The following is a 15,611-nucleotide window of genomic DNA, read 5'->3' as shown; positions in this document are numbered from 1 at the left end:
CTGCCCATTGTCCCTACTCTCTGTCTCCTGCCGTTCAGCCAATTTCCTCACCAGGTCAATAATTTGCCCTCAATTCCACGAGCTTCAACTTTAGCTAACTTAAGTCTCTTATGAGGGACTTTATCGAATGCCTTCTGGAAGTCCATAGAAACAACATACATAATCATTCCCCTGACCACTACTTTAGTCACCTCTTCAAAAAATTCAGTCAGGTTTTAGTCACCTCTTCAAAAAATTCAATCAGGTGCATCAGGCAGAACCTACCCGTTACAAATCCATGCTAGTTCTCTCTGATCAGCTGAAAATTTTCAAGGTGTTTAGTCACTCTATCCTTAATTGTAGACTCTAATAATTACCCGAAAGCAAATGTTGGGCATCAGTCACACCACAGTGCTTGTCTCTGACTCAACACAATCAGAACTGACTACTGACTAGCCACGTAACCTCCTAAAGCTGCAAACACTCTCCTCTCGTAAATTTATCAAGTTTTCAAAGCGCTAGAAAGGCCCCGAACTTGCCACAAATCTCGACAGTTCAATCTGGGGGGCGGGGGCGATGATTCTCTGCGAAGGAGATACTTCCGGGCATTTAATTTAACCCTTTGAAGCCCTCATCACAGTGACCAGGGAGCATGTTGCAAAGGAGATCGTTTTGTAAAGAGAAGCCCACTACATATCTAGGATGACGACAGACACTTGTTAAACATTCGACCTCTAGTGCGGCTGCAGTTATCTTGCAGCTTCCTTGGTTTTGGGGGCCTCTTGCTGTGTAGGTGGTTGGGCCGAGGGGAGGTTTCCAGTGTGTGTGTCTGAGGCGATCATCCTCCATTGAATTAATTCACAGCGTAGCGCGATGGCCTGTGATCCGCAGGTCAGATTTTAAATTGAACAGCGAGTTTCCTTCAGAGGCTGATGGACAGTATAGTTCAGCTCCCTGCAAAGGACACATGCTGCCAAGCTTCAAGAAGTAAATTGATTTTTCTGATCACACAAGTTCCTACCACCAGCCTTGTGATGATTCAGTTAATCTTTAGTTACTCTTTGCTTCCTCTGTCAGCCCCACCCTCAGTGAAAAGAGTTTACATTTATGTAGCGCCTTCCATGACCTCAGGATGTCCCAAAGCGCTTTACAGCCAATTAAGTACTTTTGAAGTGTAGTCACTGTTGTGATGTAGGAAACATGGCAGCCAATTTGTGCACAGCAAGGTCCCACAAACAGCAATGTGATAATGATAATCATCTGTTTTTAGTGGTGTTGGTTGTGGGATAAATATTGGCCAGGGCATGGTGGGGTGGTGGGGGATCTCCTCTGCTCTTCTTCAAATAGTGCCATGGGATCTACAGGGTTGAGAGTAGAGTACACTCCCTTGGTAGCTGGTTTTGGTCCAGAAAAAAGTGTCTATGAAGTATTTTTTGTCTGAAGTATTTTTTGTCTGATTTTCCCATCTATTCAATGTCCTGCCTTACCATTTAATGGGAGTTGACAACCTCCCCTGGTACCTCGCTGAAGCCATTCTACAAATATTAGGCCAGACAGCGAGTGTGGGCAGTCTATTTGACAGCGGGAGGCATCACAACCGAGTCTGGTCCTGTCTTCACCCGATGTAAATACACACTCGTGCACACGCACTCACAAACACGCACTCACACACAAACTCTCACACAAACTAACCTGCACACACTCATAGGGGTAGATCTTGACTTTGTGCGAAAGTGTAAAATCAGTGATAACATAAGAACATAAGAAATAGGAGCAGCTGTAGGCCATCCGGCCCCTCGAGCTTGCTCCGCCATTCAACAAGATCGTGGCTGATCTTCTACCTCAACGCCATTTTCCTGCACTATCCCCATATCCCTTGATGCTTTTAATACCTAGAAATCTATTGATCTCTGTTTTGAATGTACTCAGTGACTGAACCTCCACAGCCCTCTGGGGTAGAGAATTCCAAAGATTCACCACCCTCTGAGTGTAGAAATTTCTCCTCATCTCAGTCCTTAATGGCCGACCCCTTATTCTGAGACTGTGACCCTGGTTCTAGACTCTCCAGCCAGGGGAAACATCCTCCTTGTATCTACCCTGTCGAGCCCTGTAAGAATTTTGTATGTTTCAATGAGATCACCTCTCATTCTTCTAAACTGTAGAGAATAGAGGCCTAGTCTACTCAATCTGTCCTCATACAACAACCCCGCCACCCCAGGAATCAGTCTGGTGAACCTTCGTTGCACTCCCTCTATGGCAAGTATATCTTTTCTTAGGTAAGGAGACCAAAATTGTACACAATACTCCAGGTGCGGTCTCACCAAGGCCCTGTATAATTGCAGTAAGACATCTTTACTCCTGTACTCAAATCCTCTTGTAATAAAGCCCAACATTTCATTTGCCTTCCTAATTGCTTGCTGCACCTGCATGTTAGCTTTCAGTGACTCATGTACAAGGACGCCCAGGTCCCTTTGAACATCAACATTTCCTAATCCCTCACCACTTAAAAAACACTCTGCATTTCTGTTTTTCCTACCAAAGTGGATAACTTCACATTTTTCCACATCATATTCTATCTGTCCGCCCAAGTCGTCCGCCCATTAACTTCAATGGAAATAAAAAATGGGAAGAGATCTAAAACAGACAGCTGACTCACTATCGCCCGTTTTACACTGTCGCACAAAGTCAAAGGTCTACCCCACAGTCTCTCTCTCTTGTTTTCTCTCTTCACCTCCCCTCCCGAGCCCAAGAGTGCGGTCCAGGTTGTGCTCAATTGATGCATAATATTTGTTTTGAGTATTAAAAAATTGATGGCGCGATCCACTGTGTGTGTGTGTGTGTGTGTGTGTGTGTTGAGAACAGAAGAATTTGACCAAGGCTGGGATGTGAAAAATTTATCTTTCAGATTGTTCCCTATGGGTGTGACTTTATCAGATTTCTACGACAAGGAAAAATTGGATCAGAGTTACATCGAGTAACATGGACACAGTAACAGGCCATTTGGCCCAACTTGTCCATGCCGGTGTTTATTCTGCACACAAGCCACCTCCCTCCCTACTTCATCTAACCCTATCAACATATCCTTCTATTCCTTTCTCCCTCATGTACTTATCTAACTTCCCCTTAAATTCATCTATGCTATTTGCCTCAAGTATTTCTTGTGGTGACGAGTTCCATATCCTCACCACTCTTTGGGTACGAGACGAGGTGAGTCTCCCAAAGAGTGGCAAGTTTTGAATTGTACACACCCCTTTCAAATATTACCCCCTTTCTCCTGGCCCACTGGTGATGCCTTTCTGGCGATATTGCTTTGGAAAATTGTGAATTCTCACAATGCAGCATTCTGATTGATTTTAAATGCTTTGCTTTTTACGTCAACACCAATAAATTTTTAATCTCAGGAAATAATAGGAGAAACAAGTGACATTTGGGTTTATTTATATTCCGCACATAAACCAAAACCATCACTCCCCCCAAAAGCTACCTCGTCAGCCACTCTTCCTGCCCCCTTCCCTCCCACATTGCACAAACAGTTCTCAAAGCCAATTTCCCTGTCCTCCCCCTCCCCACCAACAGTTCATAAACATACTACTCCCGGATGCCCCTCTCCCTCCAGTTCACAGATGCACCATCCTTTAAAAGTCTTTCTATCCTCCATTTCAGACGCACTGTGCCCCCTCAAACCCTCTCCAGTTCACAGAGACAATCTACCCTCTTTAACCCTTTCTTTCCCCCAGTTCACCGAGACATTCCCCCCCTCCCACTCCCACTCCCACTCTTCACAAAGACACTCTTATCTCACCCAAGATGCCATGACACTATTTGAAGAAGAGCAGGGAGTTGCCCTGATGTCCTGGCCAACACATGATCCTCAACCAATATCTCCAAAACAGATGAACTGGTCCTTTATCCAATTTGCTGTTTGTGGAACCTTGCTGTGCACAAATTGGCCGCCGTGTTTGCCTACAAAACAACAATGACTACACTTCAAAAGTAGCTCATTGGCTATGATGCGCTTTGGGACGTCCTGAGGTCATGAAAGACCTATAGAAATGCAAGTTCTTTCTTTACAACATTCGAGGTCCAAAATGTAGCCAACTGTACTTCACAGATGTTTTCCTTAGGAAATGTCCGCTCATACACATTTTCCATCGGGAGTCACCGAATATTGATGAAGATTCAGAACCCAAACTGATTTCTCCCCCCAACCCCACTTTTTGTACCCTGTTACCCTGTTTGATATCAGCTAACTCAGCACAGACCAGGGATCAAACCTGGAATCTTCTGGCCTTATGGCTTTGGCACTGCAATTGGGTGGTGCCTTTACCCACTAGGCCACCAGGGAGTCTGAGCAAGGATCAATGTTAAGAACAGCTTCAGGAGGCACCTGCAGACGGCGTCTTCCTCAACGAGAAGGACAGCGGAGACGTGGACTTGTCGCCTCGCCGCAGTAGTTGGGAGGTCCCCTGATCAATTCTCTGAATGGTAACATACCTGTTCAGTGTTCAAATGATTTACTTAGAAAGAGGGTCACTCGCTGCTTTGGTGAGAACTAACAGCCAGCTTGGCACTATTCCATGTCTGAGTGTCACTGAGTGATTAATGAGCTGACCGTGTAGAGCATCCGGGCCTGCAGAGAGGCCTGATATTTATTGTGTCTCACCGAGGCCTTTCATAGTTGTCGTGGTGTTTTACGAGGTAAATTCAAGCCCAGTGCTAGAAGTATTACCCCAACACGTTCAGAATGACCAGCACCATTATCTTGGCTTTCTGAGGTGTTTTGTTTTGAAATATATATTTTGTTCTCTTGCTACCTCCAAAGGCACCCAACTTTTTAACAGGAACATAGGGCACGTCTGGTTATAAATTTTTACCTTTGTCGACATTGTCTCTGACTCTTCTTAATTGCTAAATGCTTTGGTTTGACATGTGGCTCCACCTGGTGACCTGACTAAGAACTTAAGAAACTTCTCCCAGGCAGATTGAGGTGACCAACTGTCTTTACATTGAACCCACAATTATTTAACAACGACAACCACCTGCATTTATATAGCGCCTTTAACGCAATAAAAAGTCCCAAGGTGCACCACAGGAGCGTTAGCAAACCAAATTTGACACCGAGCCACACAAGGAGGTGTTAGGACAGGTGACCAAAAGCTTGGTCAAAGAGGTAAGATTTTAAGGAGCGTCTTAAAGGATAAGAGATAGAGAGGTGGAGAGATTTAGGGGGGGGAATTCCAGGGCTTGGGGCCTGGACAGCTGATGGCACGGCCGCTGACGGTTGAGTGAAGAAAATCGGGGATGCTCGAGGGGCCAGAATTGGGGGGAGCACAGAGATCTCGGAGGGTTGTAGGGCTGGTGGAGGTTAGAGATAGGGAGGGGCGAGGCCATTAAGTTTGAAAGTGAGTGTTCTTCTCGAATGTTGTACTTTCTTTTCTTCCTTGCCCTTTCCCATCCTAAGTTTTGGTCATGATTCTAAGAGAGAGCTGGAAAATTAAATGATTTCCACTCTGCACCCAATGACCACAGAGAATCCAGCCAGGGGTGCTGTAGCTCAGGTACAGAGTGATACCGAGCCCCGTCTTTCGGATGAGACGTTAAACCGAGGCCCCGATCCCACAGCACTATTTTGAAGAAGACCAGGGGAGTTCTCCTCATTGTCCTTTTCAACCTGTTAACACCTGCTGGGTGACACTAGGGGTGGGCCTTAAACGAAGCAGAATCAGGAGATTCCAAGTTTGATCGCAGGTCTGTGCTGAGTTAAGATGCTTTTACACCACCGCCTTAGTGCCAGTGTGAGGCCGATTCGGCTTCGCATGGACGCTAAACTTGTGTAAATCGGGCGTGACTCTGAAGTAGTGTAAATGCACCTTAAGATGATCTCAGACGGAGCAACGTTTGGGGAACTTCAGTTGACCTCCGCACACCTGGGCCAGGGAGGAGAAAAATCAATCCTGCTTCTGATCAGTGGTCCCTCCTGGGGAAGTGCGTATGCGCGGGTGTCAGGTGAGGCCAGGATAGGGCTCAGGTGTGAAGCCCTCCACTGTTGAATAGCCTGCTCTCACTTTCTATGCTCACCCATAAAGAATGGTCACTTGGAAAGTACTGTTAGTGCCCATGGAAATGTACTCCAGGAAGAGTTGAGGTCTCTCAGGAGCGCAAGGGAGACAATCTTGAGGGGATTGGGGAATAAATACACCCTCTGGAAGTTAGTTTGACCAGTCATTGAATCTTTTACCTTCTAGGTCAGTTTGGTTGAATACCACAATGGCAATTTACTTACCAACTGGGGTAGCTTTTGTTTCAAATATAAACCATTTGGCCATTTTGTTGTCACGACAATGCTTCACTTCACAAGATACAGATAAAGGTGGCCACAAGTGCCATTCTGGGCCCATCGACAAAAGATCCTACAGTTCTAAGGTTGCCAACTCTGGTTGGATGTATTCCTGGAGATTTCATCACATGATCCCACCTCCAACTGCCCCGCCCCCACACTCACCCCCCATTGGTCACCCGACATGTCAATCCTCGCAGGCACCGCCTTCTCATGCTAATTAGAAAGGAAACAGAAACTTCATTACTCGATTGGATGATTCCTGACTGTCAGTCAAACAGCCTTCTTTCCTCATCTTCAATATTTTTAGAACTAATAAATGAAAATATTCAAAGAAAATGAAAAAAGCACAATTTTTTTTTAATGCCCCTATGATTTCTTTCTCCAGATTGTTTGCTCGGAGCAGTGTCCTGGAGATTAACCTTCAATTCCTGGACAATCCTGAAGGGTCGTCAACCCTATACAGGGTTCATCCACAGGTTCCAACTGTTTCTTGAATGACTCGAGGGTTTTGGCTCCTGATATCATTCGCCTTTTTTCAGATCTCCCTTCTCTATCGTGTTTAAGGTCACCTCGGCGTTAGCTCCTTTCAAGGGTTGAAACGCCCAAGTTTCTGGAGAACTTTCCTCGTAAACTCAGTCCTCTAACACCACAGATCAGCCTAGTGACTCCTTTCTGCCTCTTACTTGTATTTTGCCAGCAATCGGCGCCTGAGGGCAGAAACACGCGCGGCGTTTAACGAGAGATTCTTGCACCGTGGCAAAGTGCAAAGAACAGCAAGCCGCGTTTTTTTTTAATTTTGTAAAAGGTTTTTTATGTTGTTGGCAAATATGGTGACAATTGATTGATTTCCCTGTGCAGTGACATCATTAAATCTGAAGGTAGGTGAGGCTGCTGGGAAGGGGACGGTCGCCATAACAACATCACTCATGTGACCTTGGGGGTGTATTGTTCCCTTGTAGGGTGACAGAATCCAGAAAGAGCCTTTTAGCGTTGAGGCCTTGTATTAAATCCCAAATGAATGATAGACTGCTGCATAACCATTCTGCTGTTGCTGAAAACAGGGACCGTCCCCTCGAATATTAAGACGCTTCAAATGCTGAACGCATTTCTGTTTTACCCCTCCCCATCCTTTCACAGAGTAAGTACTGTAACCCACTCTCTGGTAAGACCACATTTACTGCCCATCCCTCGTCGCCCTGGCAGCTGAGTGACTTGCCAGGTCACTTCAGTGGGCATTCCGGCATTTGAAGGACATGGGGATCAGACGGGAAGTGGAGTTGAGGTCGAAGGTCAACCATGATCTTATTGAATGGCGGAGCAGGCTCGAGGGGCCGTATGGCCTACTCCTTATCCTATATCTTACGTTCTTATTCATAGTCAAAGAAAGAACTTGCATTTATATAGCGACTTTCACCTCCTCAGGACGTCCCCCAAGCACTTCACAGTTGGTGAATTACTTTCAAAGTGCACTCAAAGTAACCTCCTCCAGCCCTACAAACCTCTGCGGACTCTGTGTTCCTCCAATTCTGGGCTCTTGTGCATCCCTGATTTCATTCGCCTCTCCACTTCAGCTGTTACAGGCCCTAGACTCTGGAATTCCCTCCCTAAACCTCTCCGCCTCTCTACCTCTCTCTCCTCCTTTAAGACGCTCCTTAAAACCCACCTCTTTGACGAGGCTTTTGGTCACCTGTCCGAATATCTCCTTATGCGGCTCAGTGCCACAAAGACAAAACAGCAAATGGCAGGTATCTGCGGAACCAGAGAATCAGTGTCTAATGACGTGACTGCAGCAATGACGCAGGCTGATGTGGAACAAGTTCTGGAAATTACAGTTGCTTGGTGCCCAGTCTCTGATTTCAGGTTCATGGACAATTATATTCTGTACCATCTGCGTCTGAAGGAGAACAATCCCAGCTTCTGTAGTCTCGCCACATAACTGCAGTCCCTTGTCCCTCATCCCTAGTATAATTCTGGTCAATTTTCTCTGCACCCTGTCCAAGGCCTTGACAGCCATCCTAAAGTGCGGTGCCCAGAATTGGAGACGATACTCTAGCTGAGGCCTAACCAGTGTTTTATAAAAGGTTCAGCATAACTTCCTTACTTTTGATTTCTTTTTTTGTTCTCTTGTTGATGCTGGCCCTTACTGTGATATGTTTCCATGGTTACCATCACACCTATACTACCTCAGTCAGTTGGCCATTCATGTGTGACCCCAGCATGTGTCAGCTGGCTACTCAGAGATGAGTACCCAACCAATCCTGACACTCTCCTCATTTGCTGTCTGCACACGCATGCTTTCTGGTTGGGGACACTGATCAGAAACAGGAACCCTGGCTGATTCCCTAACCCCCACTTCCATAACCCAAAAGCTGGGATCGTCTAACTCGGCACAGACCTTGGGATCGACCTTCCTAGTCTCAGTGGCAAACTACTATCAGCAACCCATATTTAACCACAATTTCGGATCGCAGTGCTCGTTTAAAGAAAGAAAGAACTTGCATTTATGTAGCGCCTTTCACGACCTCAGGATATCCCAAAGCGCTTTACAGCCAATTAAGCACTTTCGAAGTGCAGTCACTGTTGTAATGTAGGAAACGCGGCAGCCAATTTGCGCACAGCAAGATCCCACAAGCAGCAATGTGGAAATGACCAGAGGATCTGCTTTTGAGGCTCAGAGAAAACTCAATAACAACCAGAGCTCTGCGTGGCAAAGGGGTTATAGTTTCAGCGTGAGGGTGGCATTATGGGGTTAAGGAGGGGGGGGGCGGGTACAAGACCCTGAGATTAACTTCAGGTGTCAGGAAGCCAGAATGGCTAGCCTCATCAGGGTCACTGGGCTGGTTCCGACCAGACGGGCTTCCAGTAGACAGAACGACTTACAATATACTTGTAAAATGGAAATTGCTGCACAGGGTTACTGATTATTAATCTGGATGTTGTGAATTTTATTTTATTGCGTTTCGTAGGAGCAAAGGAGCCCAATGTGGAAAGTCACCAACAACTAACCTCGTTATAAATTTTATTGCCTAATATGACAGTAATGATTACTTCACATCATTATAAACCTTGCTTATTGTATTTTATTTTATTAATTTAGGCCTTTTGGGCATTTTTTTAGGCTTGGTTTTTGGCACGAATTTATCACTGCACTGAGCTCGCAGTGCATTCTGGGACACAGGGAAGCCATCTTGGAAAATCACAAAAGATTTTGGGTATTAAATTTAATCAAAAACCCTTTCAATCTATAACATAACACTTGTAAAAGTAACAGCTTGTGGACAACAGCAGCATGTCTCCACTGACAAACATTTTTCTTACTTAATTCAGAGAATACAGTTGTATGGTTCTGTACAAATTTCTCAGTTTGACATCATGTATGACATTCAGTAGAAATGTAGAGAAAATGTGTGTTGTTAGAAGGTTCAAAGGACACTAAACGCTCAACGTGTTATTCCCTCCATTGGGAACTCCTGTCTCTTTGGGTGGGACGGGGTGCGGGCGGAAGGAGTAGACAACTAATTGGGGAGTCATGGTTGGAAGGGAAACTTAACAGCTTTACCATGGAGCTGTGCTAAGAGCTTCGCTTACAACATCTTGTGGCACAGGTCCTGGAACAGGCAGCAGGAGCACCCTGATGTCCTGTAGCTTCTCTGCACGGCTGTGATAGTAGAACACCTGGCAAGGCCTGTAGGAGTCGCTCATTTCCCTGTAGCCCTAGCAGTACAGCCACTGACCTATGGTCTTCATATTCTGCATCCACTACTCGACTATCCTGAAGATAGTATATATTTCATTTAAACTAATATTCAGATTCCTTACAGGCTGCGTCCCAAACAGTACCTCCAGAACTGGGATGGGATTATTGCTAAAATGTAACATCCTGTTCTACAAAATAAACGGAAATATCTATTCCCTCACAATTTCCATGCTGATTTAGATTTTTCCTGGGTTTTTTTTTGTTTTTGACTGGGATTTGCTTCCCCACCCCCCCAAGTATCTCCCACTGTCAGGCCTCCTACCTCAACCAGGAGGGTCTAGGCCCCAGGCCTCACGATTGCTGCTGTTCGACTGCGGACCGACAAGAGGCCGCAGAACCTGACTGCGGAGGGCTATCCCTGTGGGGTCTTTCTCATGCTCCGGTGAGCCCTTCATCCCTGTAACTTGGGAAGGCAGGTTAACCTGAATATGCATCAAGACAAGGTTTCGAATTCCAGGCTTCTGAGTGAACTGGAAGTCCTGTGCCCTTTGGCAAGAGCTAACGGGCCACCCCGACTGGGCTTTCCTGTGTTAGAGTAAGTTGTTGTGAACCACTGTGTCTCACAGTAAAATAATACCAGAAAAGATAAAATAACCACATTTCCTTTTTTATATCAACCTCACGACAAGCTTTAAAAATACCGAATAATCACAAAAGCAACTCGATAACCCTCGTACCTTTGATGTTGCTAATATTGGCTGTATCCTAACCTCAACTCTTTCCAAATAATACTGTAAAAGAAAAAGGTCCAAGGGGGTGATTGTTGGGAATGTTTTTGGGCTCCACTCAACTCATAATAAGCTTCCCTCGTCCCCAAGGAAGGGGAAAGCAGTGGGGGGAGGGAGGAATAAGATAATCATCGAAATGAATCAGTTAAGAGTGAATCGTTAACTCGCTCCCCAGCCCCTCCTCCCTACCCATCATTTCTTCCTTCCTCGAATCAAAATGCAAGTACTGAAAGTCAGAGAGAGGGAAGAAAATAAAAAGCCATGGGACTTAAGGCCGGAAAATAGGATTCAGCGTTCATGCTGCATCCGCTACTAAAGGAAAGGACCAACTCATGACTGAAAAGACACGGTACCGCACTTTGCGATCGCGGGTCCCTTTTTCCAGTCTTGACCTAAAGGTTCGGCTGTTGACAAAGAACGAGAAGGACCCCATTACACTTGACCATTAAAAAAAGTGTTAGACCTAACCTTCTTTTGTCATAATGAATTTAAAACATGCTCCCCCCACTTCTTTTGAGAGGAACATTTTTTTTTCACAATCAAATTTCAAGAGCTGGTGTTTCATGAAGTTCTCTTGGATCCAGAGAAAGCATTCTTAAATATTGGTTGGGTGGGGGTGGAGGGGTCGATCCCAAGGGTCAAAGTTGAGGCCTTGCAGTTATCTGTAAAAATGGGAGTTAGATAATTGGTTGAGATTCTTTCCTCGATCCCAACAGCCCACAGACTGTGAGGTTACACATCTTGAAGGGGGAAAAGATAGGAAGGCCCACAAAATGTCAACAACAGGTCCTTCATTGTGATACTTCTTGACAGAAATCCACTGCAGCTGCCCCGAGGTTCCATAGTAGTGCCCCTCCCCCAATAGCTTTGAAGCCTTGTGTGTGAAAATCTCCAATAAGTCTTATGTTTATTTCGATGACATCAGCTTAACTCGACTACATGGTCCTTTCATAGTTTCGCATCGCAGAAATTCTGACGTTGGTTCCCCACCCAAGACATGGGGTTCGAGTACATCCAGTGTTGGCGTTCCCCCATTGGTCCCCTGAAGCATCCTTGGACAGATCACCAGAGTATGAGATAGGGCCCTTTGTATTTGACTTGGTGCGGTGTAACACAAATGGAAAATATCAGCGTCTGGCAGGGCTAAGATGCTATGGGGCCTCCCGATTCTTGTGCGCTGACCTCTTGAACTTTAGCCTAATTTAAAAGGTCAGCCAAGCATATTCACTGGTGATTGCAAATGGCTGTCAGTCCGGACTGGAGAGTCAGGAAAGTGGTTATTAGAATGGGACTAAAGGAGACAATGCTGGGTTGGGACTGATGGGACACTGCAAATGGCTGCTGGTCTGGAGTGCAAAGTCAGGAAAGCAGGACTGATGGGACACGGCAAATGGCTGTCGGTCTGGAGTGCACAGTAAGGAAAGTGGGACTGATGGGACACTGCAAATGGCTGCCGGTCTGGAGTGCACAGTAAGGAAAGTGGGACTGATGGGACACTGCAAATGGCTGCCGGTCTGGCGTGCAGGGTCAGGAAAGCGGGACTGAAAGGACACTGCAAATGGCTGCCAGTCTGGAGTGTAGAGTCAGGAAAATGGGACTGATGGGACACTGCAAATGGCTGTCGGTCTGGAGTGCAGTCAGGAAAATGAGACTGATGGGACACCGCAAATGGCTGTCGGTCTGGGGAGCAGGGTCCAGAAAGCGGGAAGGATGGGACATTGCAAATGGCTGCTTATCTACTACCGCAAAGCTTAGTAAATGGGGCTAATAGAAACAATGCAAATGGCAGCCCAATCTGGACTGCACAATTAGGAAAGGGATTTTCAAAGAGGCACTGAGAGAGACAACGCAAATGGTTGCCAGCCTGTGACTGTAGGGTCCATTTGTGTAAGTCAGTAAATTGGACTGATTGACAGCTACAATCCAGTGTCACGCTGGACGGCTACAAACCTTAATCTGCCAAAACAGTCCCGGACTGTAAGGGGGGTGGGGGGAGGAGGAGGAGGAGGAGGTTAGAGGTGGAATCAAACGTTCAGTTCTGCGCCAGTTACTCGTTGCCATTTTTGCATTTAAGCATCTATTTCACGGAACCGCGACTTGTGTGTTAAATCTGCGTCTCTTGCACGTTCTCTTTCGAGTTGGACTTAAAGAGTAGCGGTTCATGCACGGAGTTGTGGAGCGGGTTTTTGGTGCAGTTCAGGGCGCCGCTGCCGCCGGTGCCCCCGGTCGTGTTGTTGTTGTAATGGGCCTTGTAGGTGGTGTAGTGGTTGAGGTGCTCGTGGTCGACGGCCGGCAGGGTCAGGCAGTTGTCCCCCGGCGTCGTCTCCGCCATGTCGTCCTCCACGTTGATGATCTCAATCGTGCGGGTCTGCCCGTGGTGCTTGTGGAGCTGGTGCTGTTTGCGCAGCTTGTAGAAGATGATGAGCATGACGGCCGCCATGAAGGTGATGGCGACGAAGCAGCCGATGATGATCTTGGTCGTCTTCATCACGTCGTCCAAGCCGGCCATGATGTTGTCGGTCACCTCGGTGGTGATGATGGGGACGGTGAAAGCCCGCTCGGTGGACTTGGTGCTGCGGGGGGTCAGCGACGTCGTCGAGTAAGGCGTCTCCCAGTTGCCCGAGGGGGTAGGCCCAGGCTCGCCGCGCTCCGTCGACTTGGGCTCGTCCACCACTTCCACCGTCTCCACGGTGACGGTGGTGAAGTAGCTGTAGCTGTTGCTGCTGTCCACCGCCGAGACGTTGAGGGTGGCCGAGGCCGTGGCGTTGCCGGCCGAGTTGCTGACCAGGCAGGTGTAGAGGCCCGTGTCCTGCACCGTGACATTGGTGAAGTTGAGCGTGCCGTCGTGCAGCACCGAGATGCGCACACGGTACGAGCCGTGCGTCATCAGCGTGCCGTTCGGGGTCATCCAGTTGACGGAGGTCATGGAGGTGGCCGCCCGGCACTTGAGCTCGGCCGCCATCCCCTCGGTCACGTTCAGGTCGGCGGGCGGCTCGACGATGACCGGCGCGTAGCAGGTGAAGTGGCTCTGGTCCAACTCGCCGATGTAGCGGGCCTTCAGGTTGGGCGGCGAGTGGCAGCGGGCGCAGCAGGTGGTGTTGCTAGGCACCGTCTCCTTCAGCCACCAGCTCAGCCACAGGACGTCGCAGTTGCAGTGCCAGGGGTTGTGGTTGAGGTGGACCCTCTCCAGCCGGTGCAAGGGGGTGAAGAGGTCGTGCGGCAGCGATGTCAAGTTGTTGTGGGACAGGTTGAGCTCCTCCAGGGACTGGAGGTCGTCGAAGGCATTGCGTTCGATCAGTTGAATCTGGGCATGCATCAGCCATAACTTGCGCAGGTTGGTGAGGCCTTGGAAGGAACCTGGCTGAATCACTTCCAGCCGGTTGCCAGACAGCTCCAGCTCCTCCAGTTTAATGAGGGGGGTGAGGTTTGGAATCTCCATCAGGTTACACATCCCCAGATTGAGGTACCTCAGGTTAATCAGCCCCTCAAAGGCCGCGTCTGAGATGTACTCCAGTTTCTTGAGCTCGCCCAGGTCGAGCCGCCTTAGGGAGGGCACGCGGTTAAAAGCATAGGAAGGGATGCTCTCGATGGGGTTATTCCTCAACCAAAGTTCTCTGAGTTTCGAAAGGTATTCGAAAGCCCCACTGGGCACAGTGGTGAGCCGGTTGTCGAAGAGTTCCAGCGTGTTGAGGTTGGTGAGACCATTGAAGGCGCCCACTTCAACCTGGCGGATCAGATTCCTGCTGAGCTGCAGGATCTCCAGATGGCGCAGTTGCTTGAAGGTGTCGGCCTTGATGATCTGGATGACGTTCTCCTGCAGGTTAAGGTAGCGGGTGTTGGTGGAGATGCTCTCGGGCACCTCCCGCAGCTCGTACCGCGTGCAGATCACTTTGCTGAACTGGTTGCTACAGGAGCAGCCTTTGGGGCAGACGTGAGACTGGACAAGTCCGGCCAGCAATGACAAAGTCCAAAGGGTCAAAAACACGAGACGGCTAACAGTCCTGCCAATGTTGAATCTCATCCTCTGCGTTTGATGTTCCTTCATCATCATCATCATCATCGCTTACATTCATAATTTATTCACGGTTCTTGACCAAAACATCCAGATATCTCTGTGGGCTGAAACAGACAAGGATGTTAAGAAATTAATTTCAGCAAAGTAGGAAAATTTACATGACAGACAGTAGATGTTCCTCAGTGTAGCCCGTGAAGGTAGGTCATAGGAACATGGGAACAGGAGGAGGCCATTCATCCCCTCGAGCCTGTTCTGCCATTTAATTAGATCATGACTCCACCTACCTGCCTTGGTTCCATAACCCTTAATACCCTTGTCTAACAAAAATCTATCAATCTTAGTTCTTACATTTTCAATTGACCCCCAGCCTCATTAGCTTTTTGGGGGAGAGAGTTCCAGATTTCCACCACCCTTTGTGTGAAGAAGTGCTTCCTGACATCACCCCTGAACGGCCTAGCTCTAATTTTGAGGTTCTGCCCCCTTGTTCTGGACTCCCCCCACCAGAGGAAATAGTTTCTCTTTATCCATCCTATCAAATCCTTTAATCATCTTAAACACCTCAATTACATCACCCCTTAATCTTCTATATTCAAAGGAATACAAGTCTATGCAACCTGTCCTCGTAATTTAACCCTTTTAGCCCCGGTATCATTCTGAGGTCAAAGGTAAAGTAGGGATTGAACACTGGTTTCTTTAGAGTCTGTATGGGTCAGTTTTCCATTGGTCAATGCATTAACTAACTGAGCCACCAAGGCAACTCATTAATCCTTTTTCTATTTGATTAACATTTTT

At 47.4% G+C, this 15,611-nt stretch overlaps 1 protein-coding gene across 2 annotated transcripts in view; it reads right to left on the bottom strand.

The window, feature by feature from the left end:
• Positions 1-9,321: 9,321 nt before the first annotated feature.
• Positions 9,322-15,611, bottom strand: part of lrrc4ba (leucine rich repeat containing 4Ba) — a 103,295-nt gene continuing 97,005 nt past the window's right edge. For both annotated transcript variants that reach the window (XM_067974482.1, XM_067974483.1), the window contains exon 2: positions 9,322-14,923. In XM_067974482.1, the coding sequence (XP_067830583.1) occupies positions 12,909-14,864 (1,956 nt within the window). In that variant the 5' untranslated portion in view covers positions 14,865-14,923 and the 3' untranslated portion in view covers positions 9,322-12,908. The remainder of the gene's footprint in view (positions 14,924-15,611) is intronic.

This window comes from Heptranchias perlo, chromosome 40 (assembly GCF_035084215.1).
Source record: "Heptranchias perlo isolate sHepPer1 chromosome 40, sHepPer1.hap1, whole genome shotgun sequence".
Taxonomy (NCBI): Eukaryota; Metazoa; Chordata; class Chondrichthyes; order Hexanchiformes; family Hexanchidae; genus Heptranchias; species Heptranchias perlo.
Note: the sequence above shows the minus strand (reverse complement) of the source record. Positions and strands in the feature narration are given on the sequence as shown.